This window comes from Ruditapes philippinarum, unplaced genomic scaffold, assembly GCF_026571515.1.
Source record: "Ruditapes philippinarum isolate M1 unplaced genomic scaffold, ASM2657151v2 ctg1892_1_1_1_1, whole genome shotgun sequence".
Taxonomy (NCBI): Eukaryota; Metazoa; Mollusca; class Bivalvia; order Venerida; family Veneridae; genus Ruditapes; species Ruditapes philippinarum.
In genome coordinates, this window is record NW_026867047.1 from 5,701 (window position 1) to 23,201 (window position 17,501).

The window sequence follows — 17,501 nt, forward strand, 5'->3', positions numbered from 1 at the left end:
AGGCTAGTCGTACGTGACTCACGTACGGCTAGAACTTTTGGCTAGCCGTACGGGCCCGTACGGCTAGCCACTTCCTATTAAAAAATAATTAAATTAAACATATAAAAGCATTATGTTGTTGACTTATTTACTTTATAGAAAAAATGGATGAGGGGTGAAGTGTCTTGAGGGGTGAAATGTCTTGCTAGATAATCTTGTTCAGATAAATTTAGGTTTACTGTAATCCAATTAAGGCACAGACACTTAAGTTAAGGCAGAGACATAGATAACAGAGATAAGCAGCTCCTATATACTCCATTGAAATATCACTCATGCCTATCAAAAAGTGAAAAATTAGGCATTTTGTAGCAAATAAAACTTAATGGATGTACATTTGATCCTTTAATATTATATGCCATTTGAAAGGTAAATCTTTTATCTATGGCTGCATGTTAAAAAATATTGGTAACTTTCCATGCCTTTCACTTAGAAAAACATGGCAGAACGTACCCACTGAGCCAGTTTTTTGTCATATGAATAGTTTTGTAACAAAAAATATTAAGTAGTTCTCTTTAAAAAAAACATGTATCATTTATTTAAATGGTAACTGTAAATGTTTTTACCTGCAGTTATAGGCAAACGTATGGTATAAGCTTTCAGAAAATGTTATTTTACTGCTTTAGATATCTGGTTAATAAGTTTTACTTGCTACAAGTTTTAAGTTTAGCAAGCACACGTGATATTTGCTAGAAATTGCCTATCTCTGTTATCTATGTCTCTGGTTAAGGTTAAGTAAGTCAGTAAGTGGCTTCCTTCTTGATCCGCATTTTTATACAGCATGGCTAACTTTATTTTCAAATCATACATCACAATATTTTTGCATAGAATTATGACCTGGTAACTTGTCTTGAACATGGGACGTAATGTCAACTATTTTGATTATGTTTAAAATACTTGCTAAAATATCATTATTTCATATAGATAACAGCGTACCCTTCCCTTGGATGTGAGAGGAACAGGTTTTCGGCACTGTTTTGTGCTTTCATTTCATGCCAAGATCTGCACATAATTCTCTAACAAATAAAACACATGCATTTTGTTTCTTCACCTCTGGAAGAATTTCATCCAGTCAATTGAATAACCACTTAAATATGGCACTTGCTCAGAACTCAGCATAATTCAATAAAAGGATATTGGAACACTTAATGTAAAATCTTTCTCGAAAACAGAGAGAATCTTTAATCAGGGTATATTTTATTACATGTGAGAGATGGTGATGGCATATGTTTTCATTTAATACTGTTTTAAGTGAAGTTTTGGTGAGATAACAAATTCATCATGATTTCATAAACAAACATGTGACACAGTGTTGAAATTTGTAATTTAATGTGCAAAGCATATAAGAAAGGTACCATCAGATAGTAACATATATTTATTTATTAAAAGAATATATACCTCTATTTACAATGTATTGACAGAGAAAGAAATAGCATGCAATAATAACATGAATGCTTGTAATGTAGGTCACTTATGTGAAAATTTTGAAGCTATATTAAAAAGACATTTCAAACTCATTGACCCATTATGAATTCCACACTGAATCAGTTAAAAACTATGTTTTCAAAAAAAAACTATAAGCTGTACACATTTATGTTACAGTGTATATTTAGGATATTTACAGTGTATGTTTATGACATTTGCAAACTTTTAGTCACATGACACACACTCTACAAATCCTATAGTCTAACTTCTGGGACAACTCTAAAACCACTCCAGACAACTGACAATAAACAGGAAGTTACATGTAGGCCTGGACAAGTTTTATTTTGACATATGCTAATTGCTTATTTTGAACTACTATTTACTAATGAAAATGATCCCACATAGCATGGTGCATCGGTAATGTCAAATATTATTCAATTGATTATGGACATTTATTTACTGCTAGTAATCAGTTATTAGGTTACAGGCTTAAAATAATGGACAGTGTATAGCAGGGAAATAATGTCTATGATAATTTTAAAATGATATAATGAATTATTTTACAGTGGTAAACCAGTCTATGGAGCACAACACCCTCCTATGCACCAACCTCTAAGGTAAGTCTCATGACTGCCACAAACTTTTTGAATGCTTTTGTAGAAAATAATAGACCTGTCACCTATGCCACCAGTATAGAGTTAGAGCAGCTTTAAAAGCAACACCCCTCCAGATTGAAAATTGTGACATGTCTGAGGTTCGTACTCTCAGTGCCTGAAAGGGCGGATGGAGCCCAGAATACATACATTTTAAATGAGAATGAAATAAAATTTATGAGAGCTGTCAAATTTTTCTTTTCCATTTAAGCTGATAAAGGTCATTGACCTCAAACCATTTGCTCCTCACTGCTGTGGGTCCGAAACCTGACAGGCAATTTGGACTTCCATATGAGGAATCTATCCAGCTAGCTTATGGAACGTCTTGGTTCTACTTGGGTCCCATTTATGACTGAAATAATGCACAGAAGGGTACCTGAGGTCTTCCACCACCAGTAAAGCTGAAAAGTTAACATAGACTGTGTTAGTATGACGTTTAACCCAACAGAAATAGAAATAATGTTTCAGTTTCAGACACAGATATATAAGTGGATAAAAAGTCTGCATGCTTCCTTAACGAAAATAAAATCCAAGGCAAGATAACTTTGCTCTCATTTCTGCCTTCAATTTTAGCAATGCTGCTAAGAAAGATGACAAGTCAAAAACAGCAAGGACAGGGGACTCATTTCAAGACTTTGAGAACAAGACAATGGATGCCTGGGATGATGGAGATGATGACTTGATGATCGATATGGCAAACATAAAAATGTCCATGAAGGATATTCAGTCTACAGCCAAGGCTGTGATAGATCATGATAGACAGACAAGAAATGCTAATATACATTATAATGGTAAATATGATTTGTTCAACAGTATTTACTTATGATTTTTATGCCCCATTTACTGACTTAGATGAAGGTGGGGGAGGGCATATATATTTGCCCTTATGTCTGTCTGTTCTGCTGTCAAGCTGTCTGTCAAAACAATAAAAGATGGGGGAATATGTGTTCTATAGATGCTTTTCTAGTTAACATCAATTTAATGCCTTACACCTTGTTTTATTATGCATATCAAATACAACGTATAAACATTGTAGTCAATAAGGAAGAACTGCCGACTTTAGGTGTAAAATTTAGACTCTTGTCTTACAAGTGATCTCATTTGTTGGTGTAAAATATTCTTATGATACATACATGTACACATACATGTATATATACACTACTTGTATATTATATGCTTCAAAGCTGTCCATGTAATAGGTGGTTTGCTGTTTATATAATGTGTGAAAATGATCCTACCTTAAGCTATGGAATTTCGCACATAATGTTTAAAAGCAATTGCTGTTAAATTATTACTCTTTTTTTGTATTTTATTTTTCTTGACAGCTTATTTCATATACTTCTAATGTTGACTGTTCAAGCATTAATGATGATCTGATCTTATTTAGGTCCCAATCTTGGACCAGGTCATCACAAGGCAGCTCCTGGTATGGGTATTAGAATAAACAACTCCTTTCAGCCCCCAAAACCCAGTCCCATACGATACACACAAGATACAATAGTTGACAAAGAAGTAACTAAATTGGAGAAAATCAAAACAATGTTAGCTGGTCCTAACACCAATATGGGTAAGAATTTATGTTTAGTTTTCCTTTTAGATATATACTTTGCTATAGATAAAATATAGCCGGCAGAAAACGTCTGGTGAGAATATTAATATGTACAGACTGGCCTGGCTTTTTGCCTGTAGCAAAGATTTCAGTTCAATTAATATAGATTTTAATAAATCTATTTTGCAGCCATAAACTTAAGCGGTTTTGAATTTGGAACTTTTCAAGATGCAAAATACAGTCAGTGCTAAAGAAATTGCAGCTTATTAGTTTTATACTTGTTGTAAAATATTTGGGTTTTATTTTCAGGACAGAAGGATAATCACTAATTCTTCCATGAAATATCATTTTCAAACTATTATCTCAGTCATTGTTCTTCATTATCATGGAAATTCTTGAAATAATTGAGAAATGGTCAAATACTAAAATTTTTGCATTGAATATTTATTTTTAAGGCATTTATAATGTTGGAATGCATATGTGTACATGTATTATGCATTATTATACATTCAAGGATTGTACATGGAAAATAAGCAAAATTATCTTCAAATTATATGTCTAATTTTTATACCTTTCAGTTGAGCTTCAAAAACTGAGTTGGTCAGGTATACCAAAAGCTGTGCGACCCACTTGTTGGAAAATATTATCTGTAAGAATTTTTACCCTTTCTTTTGGTTTTTCTTATGATTAGGTTTTCGACTGACATCATCATGATTTTAACCTGAACTATTTTGCCAGTCATTTTTGTGACTTTAGAATAATATAGTATACTTCTAATAATGTTCAGGCACATATGTATTTGTTTTTGAAGTATTTCAAATTTATTTTCTGTATTTACTATTAAATAAATTTTTTCAAGAGTTTTTGTAAGTATTAAATTGCATGGCAGAGTGGTAAACATGCCAAATTAGTTATCTAAGAATTGCTGGCCACATGTGTTCAATTTCTGTCCAAGGCCAACTGTTGTTTTCTTGAGGAAGAAACTTTACACTCATTGCTTTGTACTGGTTGACTATAGGAATGGATTCTAGAGTGTGCCTATAAGCTTATAGCTTCTTACACAAACTACAATAAGTTCTGTATAAACTTATTGCACTTTATTTTATGGTGTGTATATTATTATTTGTTGTTGTAGGGGTATTTACCGACAAATTTTGATCGTCGGGACCAGATGTTAGAGAGAAAGAGGCAGGAATATTTTAGCCTTATTGATCAATATTATGATTCTAGACATGATGAAATGCATCAAGACACCTTTAGACAGGTAAAACATAGTTAAAATCTTACTATGGCCATCATAGATATCTTATTTAATCAGAATGAAAATCTGTAATTTTTAGCTTCACATTTCAAAGAATAAGGAGTGGTATTTTAGGTTTGTAAGCATAGTTATGCATTGTTATGCCCCCCATAATGGTTCATTACCTAAGTGTTTGAGGGTCTATAGATTTGCCCCTTGCCCATCCGTCTATCCATCCATCCCACTGTTTATCCTCAGACTGACAAAACATTTGATTGTTGGGTGTCCGTGTCTGATGGAGATTTAAAAAAAATAAATTTTTTTAGTTAAAGTTCTTGTTGATTGTGTAAAGTTATATTACACACTCTCCCTGCGAATAGCTAAATTTTGCAATATGCCTATTTATATTTGGCTAAACGAAACGATTTTAAGGGTATAGTAACATGTTGATGAAAATTGGTAAGACAGGTTCGGAGAGAGATTTTTTTTGATTTTTTTTAATAGCAATTCATTGTAATCTAATTCTATTCTGAATTAATTTTGCTTTTGTATGCAAACATCATTTTCAGTTTGGACAAAAACTTTGAATCAAGTCATGTAATTGGAAACCACATTATTGTTTTGTTTTGGCCTCATTTAATTATCAATATCGTCAATAATAAATGAAATTCCTGAATTTGAAGAGATCATAATTATTTTTAAGAATTCGTAGAATGAAATTATAAATGTATGTTTACCAGAAACATGCAATGAAAGTATTTTTATTGTTACAGTTATAATACCTTTGTATTATTTGATCAGGTTGAGAAATTTCACTTGTTGAATGCTTGAATTGTTGGTAATTTATCATTAAAACAAATACAGTTCTTTCCCTGTAAATTGTGTATAACATGTACAGAATATAAGCCTATACTGAAGAAACATGTTTGCATTAAGACCCTGTTCCTGAATTCTTTAACATTTTTAACTACAGTTAAACTTCGTTCGCTCGAACTCGGATCGCTCGAATACCTCCCTTCGCACGAACTCAATGCCCAGTCCCGGCAAAATTCCTATATAATATATATTGTTCTACCTCGGATTGCTCTAACACCGATCGCTCGAACTCTCGAACCTGATCTCTGGTCCCTTCGGCAGAAATATAGTGAAAATCACACCTTTTCGGTCGAACACAAAAAGACAAGTTGGTATGTCCTGAAATAAATGACAGTCGGCGACGCATGTTTTTAACACCTCGTGGTCGTGACAAGGGTAATTAAGGTTAATTGATACAAAATAAGAGGTGTTGTAACCGATTTATTTGTATGATAATATTATTGATTTGCCGTTTATGGTAACAATAAAAAGAAAATACTTGTGAAATAAGTAAAATAATCATGCCAATAAAGAATGCCGTTTACCAGGACGGCTTTAATTACAACCGTGGTTCATGTAAAGTGAATCGTAACAGTGTTATCTTTTTATAGAATGATACTTCTATGTGTGTTTATTTTAGTAAATGACTACAAATACATGCTGCTGTAAATGTTTTTAATAAATAGTTCATTAATTTATTTTCAAAAATTAAATTCATCTCATTAGAAAACATATAAATACATTTTGAACATTGTTCAATAAGTTTGGTGTGATTGCCCAATCGAACTCAACCAATTACAATATGCATGAATATAGATTTACACAGCGTACCGTTAATACTTAATTAAAACACTGGGCTAATAATTCTGAATATGAAATATTCGACAAATAGATGTACTAACAAACAATTATGTTGACGCATTTATCATTCGACCGATGTAAGCTAGAAAAACCTTTAGGCATATGATCAACGTAATAATAGTTCAACCTCGGTTGGCTCGAACTACCGATCTCTCGAACAAATTTGCACAGGCCCTCCGAGTTCGAGCGAACGAAGTTCGACTGTATTTTCGACAAGAATATGACAATTCCTTCACATGCATCGGTTTTACTACCCTTTTTTGAATTATCTGAAAAAATACTGTGTGTAGCCATGTTTATTAACCATTAAGTAATAAATAAATGTTTTTAGGAGGTCACAATCTTTTAGAATAAAGTTTATTAGAATTTGAACCACTGGCCTCTCACTGGTGTGGGTTTCAAGGTTGATATTTCTACTAAGGTGCAAGTAGTTTTTTTTTTGGGGGGGGGGGGGGGGGGCTGGGGTCTAATGTTGAGCATTTTCATTCCCATCCACTCTTTAATCTTTCAGTACTGTTTGTATGGTAAGAATTATAACTCATAAATCATAAACATTTAATCATAATAACATTTATTTATAGATTCATTTTCAGAACATTTATGATTGAACAGTAAAATATTTTTCCAGATACATATAGACATACCTCGTATGAATCCATTAATACCAATATTTCAACAGTTATTAGTTCAAGAAGTAAGTTGTATATGTTGGAGCAAATGCATGTAAAATCCAGTGGTTATGGGCCCTTTCTAAATGTTTTTTTTTTTTTTATATTTTCCTTTATTATCATTTTCTGCTTGAGTGCATGACCAATTTTGATCTGAAGATACATAAAGGTAAATATATTATGTTGTTCTAAACTTTTCTTGAACAAGTTTTTCAGTCATTCTTTCTCACTGTTCGTATAGTAAGAAGTATAGGGTATTTTTCTTATTCCAAGGTCAAGGTCACATGATCAGTGTTCCAAGGTCAAGTTAACAAGGTAACTGTTTCTAGGTCAAGGCTAACACCAACATCGGCCAATCGTTTTTATATAAGTAGACATTTATATGTATTTTCAGATCAAAAGTGGAACTTTTTTTGTTTGTTTTAGTATAGTAAGAATCAAATTTGTTTCATGGTAAACAAGGGCAGTGTTGGCATACCACATTTGAATTCATAGATACAGGAGAAAAAAAATGACTGTGCCTGTTTTAATACAGTGTAAGAGGGAGATAAATTGTGCTAACATTTGTTGCTCAGGAAAATATTTATTTGAATTGTATACAAATTCTCCTTTGCAGTACAAGTAAAAAAGTTAAGGGCTATTAAATGTACATGTATATACATGAAATATATGTTATGTTATGGTATGTTTATTTGTAAAAATGTGTTCTAACAGCTTATGAATGTTAACATGAATTAACTCCCTTGCTCATATTTAAAATACAGTTTAACCTCTGCACTGCAACACCCTTAGGGAGACAAAGGTAATGGTTGTTGATGAGAGGTGTTGCTGTAGCGGAGGTTAACATCAGTGTTAAATCTTAAGTTTTTGAAGATATGACTATGCTGTTATATAGAGGTAATTGTTCTACAGAGGGCCTCTCTTTAAAGGTTTCACTGTAATTGTATTAAGCTTGTCACTAAAAACAACGCAAAAAAAAACGCAGCTTGCTACCTTGGTACAGTTTTAGTGCTTTACATTTACACAATGTAACAAAAAGACCAGGGGCCTGTCTTATCAAGGATGGTATGACCGTTTTTATGGAACGATTATCCTACGTCAATCGCACGGTTTTGGCGGTGTCTTATCAAACATTGCAGATTTCTTTAATTGTACAATTGTTGATAAGATGGGGCCCAGATTTGCTTTTTTAATGTCTCAAACTTGGTATGAAGATTTACAATGCCCTTGTTTTATCGGTGTAAATTCCATGAAACAAATTTGGAATTTTGGCTACAGTCATTGTAACAGAGCATCATGTAATGTAATGTTCTTGCAGATTTTGAAGGATGTTCCAAGAATGACATCTTTAGCTCATTTGTTTCAACAAAAACGCATCCAGGAAGTGAGTATGAAGTAGTGCTTTGCTGCCATCTTTTTTGTAGCACTGTTTGAACATAAGTGTAATATATATTTTAGTTAAGGATGTTAGTTTGCATGAGAAATGCCATTATACAAATATATGCTTTTTTCACCTAAATTTTCAAATAAGTTTGATATTTACTATTGAAATTATAAGAATTGCCAAGAATTGTGAAGATTTTTGCAGAATCAGTTCATCTCTTTAGGCATACCATGACATAAGTTCAATTGAAACACCATTGCATAAATAATCCTTTTATTATATGAAAAAAGTGATTGCATTATTATATAGGTGTGCTTATAAAACTTATATAACCTTGTTTGAAGTTGTAACTTAGGAACTATACATAATGAATGAAATGCAGACCTATTGGGAATTGGAAAAAGAAAAACGTTGTTTATATTTAAGCTATATTTTTTTCTATAAGTAGTACATATATAAGAAACCGCCTCCGTGGTCGAGGGGTTAGAGTTGATGACTTCTTATCCAGTTACCTCTCTGGCGTGGGTTCGATCGCCGGGAGATGCATTGGTAGTTTAGCACGGAGGAAGGTAGTCAAGTACTGGTGTAATTCTCCAGGAAAGATGGTAAGGAAACTACCTGCCTATATGACTGAAATACTGTTGGGAAAAGGCGTAAAATGAAACAAACAAACAAACAAACAAAAATATATGTAAGAAGTAACAAGCATGCACTTTATTGACTTTCATACCTGTCATAAAGTAGACTTTTTACATACATTATGTATGCTTACAAATTGTTCTCATACAAGTATGTTAACCCTGTATTTATATATGTATGTTTTGACATTTAATTACTTACTTGTACATGATACATATGTATAAACAGTATATACATCATAACATGTATATGCATGGTTTGTTTTTGCTGGTAAAGTCTTGATGAAATAGCTTTTCGTTGTACTTGTTATAAACATAATTGGGACATTTGAAACTAACATTACAAGGCTTACTCAAGGCTCATTCTGCCATTAGCCAATTGAGTCATTAGCTGAAATGTAATTAGTTTGGCTACAAGATTTCTTTGCTCATTTTATGATTATTTTGATAAAAAAAAAATCACATAAATTTTGCTAAAAGAAATTATTTAAACAGGTGTAATTTTCCTGCATTGTGCTTCATGTTTTAAATTTAATCCTGTTGGAAGCAGATGTGGTTAGTTTTTGCCACCAGTATAGAGCCAGGCTTGCCTGTATTTCCTTGTAGTCTGACCATGCTCTTTAATATAGGCTGACCAACTTCAAATTTAATTTTCATTTGATATCCCCAAAATTGATAATGGACAGTTCCAAACCTGAAAACTGGACAAGTCCATGGGAGAAATTTGGAAGAATAAAGGTTAAAGAGTACAGTTAGGGTACCTAAATGCATGCTGCATAATAAATAAGATATAATATTACAGATATTTATATGTCTAATGTGTGCATAAAAATTATGTTTATTTTTGTAATTTGCATTTTATTTTTTTACATTTGCATGAAGTGTTATTTTACAATGTTATGGTAATGGCAAATATTTTAAAATTGTAATGGCAGCATGGATAATTATCATAGTGTAAAGCTATATCTCTTGAAATATTTTTATGCCCCCGCCATATAATGGTAGGGGCATATAGTGTTACCCTGTACCGTCATTCCGTCCTTCCGTCATCATCAGTTTCCGTTCATTATCTTAATAACAGTTGCACATATTGAACTCAAATTTGACATATAGATATGTCATGAGAAAATACAGGTCAAGTTTGAGATTGGTCATGGTTCGATGATTTTTTGGCAGAGTTATGCCCCTTTTACTTTGAAAATAATATTAAATTTTCAGTTTCCGTTCATTATCTCCCCAACGGTACAACACATTCAACTCAAACTTGACATATGGATATGTCATGAGAAAATACAGGGCAAGTTCAAATTTGGTCATGGTTCGATGATTTTTGGCAGAGTTATGCCCCTTTTACTTTGAAAATAATATGAAATTTTCAGTTTCCGTTCATTAACTCCCCAATGGTACAACACATTTAACTCAAACTTGACATATGGATACGTCAAAGGAATGCGCAGGTCAAGTTCAAATTTGGTCATGGTTGGATGATTTTTTGGCAGAGTTATGCCCCTTTCACTTTGAAAATAATATGAAATTTTCAGTTTCCTTTCATTATCTCCCCAATAGTACAACACATTCAACTCAAACTTGCCATATGGATATGTCATGAGAAAATACAGGTCAAGTTTGAATTTGGCCATGGTTCAATGATTTTTTGCAGAGTTATGCCCCTTTTACTTTGAAAATAATATGAAATTTTCAGTTTCCGTTTATTATCTCCCAAACAGTATTACACATTCAACTCAAATTTAACATATGGATACGTCAAAGGAATACACAGGTCCAGTTCAAATTTGGTCATGGTTCGATGATTTTTGGCAGAGTTATGCCCCTTTCACTTTAAAAATAATGTTAAATTTTCAATTTCCGTTTATTATCTCCCCAACAGTATTACACATTCAACTCAAATTTGACATATGGATATGTTTTGGAATGCGCAGGCCAAGTTCGAATTTGGTCATGGTTCAATGATTTTTGGCAGAGTAATGCCCCTTTCACTTTGAAAATGATATGAAATTTACAGTTTCTGTTCATTATCAACCCAACAGTGTTACATATTCAACTCAAAATTGACATATTGATATGTCAAAGGAATGGGCAGGTCAAGTTGGAATTTGGTCATGGTTCGATGATTTTTTTGGCAGAGTTATGTCCCTTTCACTTTGAAAATAATATAGATACATCATAGGAATAAGCAGTTTAAGTTTGAATTTGGTCGTGGTTCAATGATTTTGGACAAACTTATCCTTCCTGAATGTTGGAAAAATTTTGAACTTTCAGTTTCAGCACTCATACTTTTGTGGAAATGTATATAGCCATTATTTTAGCTACAAATATGCAATATGCTATTTTCAAAAGGTTAAGACTGAATAATTTCAGTGCCTTGAACATTGTATAAAAATGGTTTGTGTTAACATTGAAAAGTTTTAAGGGCTTTTGAACTTAGAATGAAAAAAATAATTTGTGCAAACAAATTTGGAACTAAATATTATAACATTTGAAATTTTGGCTGCATGCGGGGGCATCTGTGGCATGATGACACATTTCTAGTTTATAAAATCAAGTAATACATGTAATAGTAAGTTATGTTGTTTTCATTATCGAATGGTTGATTCTCGAAGGATTTGTAACATAAAATGTCTCTGTTATAAAATACATCTGACTGTAACAAGTAAATATAATAAAATGTTCTGGAACATTATATTATGCTGATATTTTAAGTGCAGTTTTATAACCACTTGGCAATGATTTCACGCATTGAACATTTGCTTTTAATATTTTTCATATAGATATGTTAGTTTAATTTTTTTTATCAAAATTCAAACAATTATTTTGTATACATTGTACTACATGCAGCAAATTTATAGCTTTATACACTTTGAACTAGGTTATAAAAAGTTTATCTTCTTCTCAGTAACTTGCTGCCACTCATCTTTTAGATGGGTGGGTCATAACCATGTGATCATGCTTTCTCATTGACCCAGTTCTGGTTAGTCCAAGACACACTGGTTAGTCGGGGACACAGACTCATATCTGGTGCAAATAAGCTTCAAGTTTTCATCACAATTAAGTTAAAGTAGATATGTTTAAACTATCCTGTTGATTTTATATTTTCTAACGATTAAATTTTGAAAAAAATAAATTCATGATCAAACAGTCTATGTCAATGTACATATAAAAATTGATGCAATCATTTGCATTTGAAAGATCTGGGGGTTGAAATAATATAGAATTTAAACTTGCCTTAAATAGGATCATTGTTACTCTGGTTAAGCTTTATGAACTATTTTATCAACTAGCATTAATTCAGAATATTTTTTAAAAAGCCTCTACTATATGTACATGTATTTATCATACCATAACCTCAAAAATATTAAAAAGAATAATACTAATAAAATTTTCTTCTTTTATAAGAAATACCAACTTCTAAATTAGCATGTTTTGTTACAGCAATGATTTTCCCAAAACTTTTTTGAAAAAGGGGGAGGTGTGATGATTATCAATAACTGAAAGTATTATTATGTATATAACAATCTACTAAATCAATTGCATAAACTGAAAATTAATGAGATATTAACTTTACATAGATTTATAATGGTAAATCTGTGCCATTTGTGCGAATTTGAAAGTAATTTGTACAATTTTTTTTGTTTTTCAGATATTTGAGCGAATATTATATATATGGGCAATACGACATCCGGCCAGCGGATATGTACAGGGCATCAATGATCTAGTTACTCCTTTCTTTGTTGTATTTCTTTCCGAGTTTATTGAAAATGGTAAGTCCTTTGTGATTCTAAATTTTAACTCTTAATCTGTTGCAAGTGATTTGCTATTGCCAAGGAAAGAAAAAAAACAGAGTTTCGAAGATGGTAGAAGTTTATTATAAAGGAATAATACAAATTTTTACACAGCTGCTGCTTCCAGTATGTAAAACTAGACAAAAATTACTTAAAATCAGTAAACTTTTAACGTTCCTTTTAATTTTACAATATTATTATTAAACATTTTTTCTTATACTAAATTTAGGCCACCACCCCCTATTGAAATTGTACCCCCCGCCTCCCCAAGGGGCGTTTATTATAGAATTTAACGTTTTTGCATGTGAAAGAACTTAGGGGAAAAAACAATATTGATAACATATGACTGATTCTATTAAAGCCTTCATCAGTATTTTCCTGTTTGTTATATATTTCAGATATAGAAGTAGAAAATATAAATCTTACAGAATTACCGGAGGAGACATTAAACGTTATAGAAGCAGATACGTTCTGGTGTACATCGAAACTTCTAGACGGTATTCAGGATAATTACACATTCGCTCAACCAGGCATACAAACTAAAGTAAATGCTCTCAGGGAACTTGTGAAGAGAATTGATGGTAGGTATTTAACTATAACAGTAACCTCCAGACTTCCTTAAAGCAGTCTAACTGACGGATATAACCAACGTATTTTCACACGGTTCGACGATTTTTAAGCTAAAGTCTGTCCTACTGTCAGATAATTTTTTCAGCGGCAAGGGAGACTAATATTGACGAATTCCTATTTTGTTGCTTATTGTCATTGGTCAATATCGTGAAATAGACCAATGGCTGATAGCCGTACAATAGGCGGTTACAATACACAGTAACATGGCATGCTTGAAGTATTATGGGATAAAGGTCTGGTTTTCAAATTGGTTGCCCCTCAGATATGACAGTAATTCACCTTAGTGCAGTAATGGATTAAGGTGAAGAAAGTCTTGAAATAACAATATAAATTTGGTAGTACCTTGAATATCGTTATAAGCAGACTTAAATGTACAAGTTTGCTTAATGGAATTGTCCTGCTTTGAATTTCGAACTGTTAAATACATGTAAAGCTTTTATGTACATTGTACTGCCTTGAGATGTCAAAATTGAACTGTAATTGTGTAGATTATGTACTGACTGGTCTGGCTGTAAACTGGTCAGGTGTTTTAACTATAATAAGCAAGTAATTATTATTGCTAACATTCGATTGGTTAAAGGAACTAGGGATAGTCAAACTTGTTAAGTAACTTAAATCTTCGTAGAAACATACATGATGTAAGGGGAACCATCATAATAAAGTTTGAATCTTTTCCTTAGCAGTTCCATTTGCAATTTGATGGAAAAAAATTGATAACAGCCCAGATACATGCCTAATTGTTAAATTTCATTTTAACTTTATCCACAGGCCAGTTACATGCCTAAATATAAAAATTCATTTTTAATTTTATCTACAGCTCAGTTACATGCCTAAATATTTGATTTCCTACAGCCCAGTTGCATGCCTAAATGTTTAATTTAACTTTATCCACAGCCCAGTATTATGAGTTACATGCCTAAATGTATAATTTCATTTATCCACAGCCCAGTTACATGCCTAAATGTATTATTTGATTTATCCACAGCCCAGTTACATGCCTAAATGTGTTATTTCATTTATCAACAGCCCAGTTACATGCCCATTTAGAGGAGGAGAGTGTGGAGTACCTACAATTTGCATTTAGATGGATGAACAATTTGTTAATGAGGGAAATTCCTCTTAGATGTAGTGTCAGACTCTGGGATACCTACTTGGTAAGCTGCAACTATTTAACTTTTTTTTTTATTAAGTCCTTTTAGCTGCCTGAAGAAAGAGACCCTTGATAATATGCTAAATATAATATAGGGTCAGACTCCCTGTCAGCTGGATAAGGCATGTTGCATATCTTGAGAGGTCAAGGATATGAAATAAAATTAAATTTCTTAATAAGTGATAGTACTTGAGTGGAAATATGTTTGATATTGAATTGGACTTTTTGCTAGGTAGAATATGTAGTATTTACACTGCCAGTATTGTTGTTGACAGACACAATTCTTTTCTTCAATTTGAAACAATATTCTATATGACTGTCCCTCCCCCCTTCTCCCGCATTTCATTATAAGGTAAATACAGCCTGTTAATGTAGAAATGCTGTATGATACTTGTAGAAAAACAAGTTTATTTTGGGATGGAACTCTAGTAATGAGTTCGGACGAAAGTCTAAAACCCTACTCAGTAGCTAATTTGACCTTGAAAATATACTAGAAATTTTGTTGACTGATCAATGAAATTATGCTTACATTTTATTACAGTGTGAACATAATGGGTTTGCAGACTTTCATCTTTATGTGTGTGCTGCCTTCCTGACAAGGTTTTCCAAAGATTTGTTACGAGAAAAAGACTTCCAGGTAAAATTCTGTGTTCAACTTCATTTTCTGTTTTGACTATATTCTCATTTAAATAAAATAGGACAAACTTTTGACTGCTGTCAATTGAATAATTTGTAACCTAAGTTAAAATTACTGGACATTTCAAGGGTTATAAAATAAACTTGATTTTAAACGACTAGATTTTTCATATATTTCTTTATTTTGTTGCCTTAGAAACCAAGCATATATGACAGAAAAATGGAAAAAAATAGTAGATTCTAAATTATGCTTACTATTATTATTTTGTATTTGTTTTGTCAAGTTTTAAGTCACACCAACACATGTAAACAGTATGTAGCAATTTTCCAACATTACCTTTGAAGAAGATCTTTGAAGATCTCTTCACCATCCTTCATTACACTGGATAGCTGTCTCACAAGAAATAATCTCTGACACAATTGAAACTGACAATTATTATTATCATTTATTTTATTTTACTACATATGCATTAAAATTCAACATGAAATTGTTTTAATTATAATTTCAGGGTATACTAATGTTCCTACAGAATTTGCCAACACATCACTGGCATGACAATGAAATAAGTGAACTGCTGGCCGAGGCTTTTAAACTTAAGTACATGTTTGCGGACGCTCCAAGTCATTTAAGTAAAAAGTCCTGATGATAGTATTTAGTGATTTATTAGTGATCTGTTTGAAAATACGGCATAGAAAAGTGTGTGAGTTGTTGTTGGTATCAACTGAAAATGAAAGATTTTGATTGGCTGATATCGAGATGACAGATATCTTATTAAAGATTTACTGCAAAACGAAAATACACAGAGCTTCATACTTCCAGAATCGAAAAAATGAATTGGTGAAATTGTTCATTATCTTATTTTTTTGTACATGTATGTCAAATTGTTCTGTTCATCATTAATGAAGAGACATTATGCAAATTCTTGTATTTAACCTTTAACCTGCTGGAACTGAAAGTAATAAGCTTTTGCCACAAGTATAGAGCCAGGCCAGCCGACACAACCTTGTAGTCTGGCCGGGCGCTATACTGTTTGCTCAATGTAACTTTGTATTTTGATTTTGAAATCCCTTTATAGGTCCATTATGCATCTGAAATGCCATCATTTTTATTTCTCATAAACTGTTTTATTTTTGGTTTTTCTTTTTACAGTTTCCAAAAAATACTCATTTGCCGTATACATAAACTATCTTTTGCTGATTTTGTTATGTTGGCAATTGGTATAATTATATCGTGAATTAGTATTTTGTATGGAAGTTCCAAAATACTACTTTGTTTACATTTTGCTACTTTTACAACACATAACTACATGTTAATACTTTTGTCAGTTATTAAACATCTTACATGCTCTTAATATATTATCAAAACATTATTAAACACATAATTCTAAAGAATTTAAGAAATGTGTATTTCTGAGGCATAATGTGCCTTTAACTTTGATTGGACTGTTTCAAATTTAAAACATGACAAAACCATTTCACAAATTCAGCAGATTAAGCGGGGAAAGATAAGGTATAATGACGAAATAACCATATTAAAGTATTTTGAAGCAAGTGTTATCAAATATAATTGAACCCCTGCATGAGAAAACAACACTTTACCATTCACCTTTTTTTATGCCACCGCAGCATCTGCGATGCGGTGGCATATAGCGATTCACCTGTGTGTGCGTGTGTTTGTGTGTGTGTTTGTGTGTGTGTTATATAGATTATATAGTGAACTTAAAAAATCTTCTTGTGAAAAACCACTGGCCCAATGTCATCAAAAATTGGCAGGATTGTTCCTTGGGTGAAGGGCTTCCAAAGTTGTTCAAAGAATTTCATTCCATACAGAAATCTGGTTGCCATGGCAACCAAAAGGAATTATAAGAATAAATTTAAAAAATCTTCTTGTAAAGACCCAAAAGGCCTAGAGCTTAGATACTTTGCATAAGACATTGTCTGGTAGACCTCTAACAAGATTGTTAAAATTATAGCCC

At 32.2% G+C, this 17,501-nt stretch overlaps 1 protein-coding gene across 2 annotated transcripts; it reads left to right on the top strand.

Annotated features, from left to right (window-relative positions):
• Positions 1 to 1,944: 1,944 nt before the first annotated feature.
• On the top strand, positions 1,945 to 16,498 carry LOC132734620 (TBC1 domain family member 22A-like). Of its 2 annotated transcripts, none has more exons than XM_060721412.1 (11): positions 1,945 to 2,078; positions 2,688 to 2,905; positions 3,502 to 3,681; positions 4,242 to 4,312; positions 4,799 to 4,927; positions 7,248 to 7,313; positions 12,968 to 13,088; positions 13,508 to 13,690; positions 14,766 to 14,893; positions 15,431 to 15,526; positions 16,035 to 16,498. In XM_060721412.1, the coding sequence occupies exons 1-11, from the start codon at positions 2,062 to 2,064 to the stop codon at positions 16,167 to 16,169; spliced, it is 1,344 nt and encodes a 447-aa protein (XP_060577395.1). In that variant the 5' UTR covers positions 1,945 to 2,061; the 3' UTR covers positions 16,170 to 16,498. The 2 variants fall into 2 exon arrangements, with proteins under 2 accessions (XP_060577395.1, XP_060577394.1); XM_060721411.1 differs by lacking the exon at positions 7,248 to 7,313 and adding an exon at positions 8,606 to 8,671 and having other exon boundaries at positions 16,035 to 16,493.
• Positions 16,499 to 17,501: the final 1,003 nt, after the last annotated feature.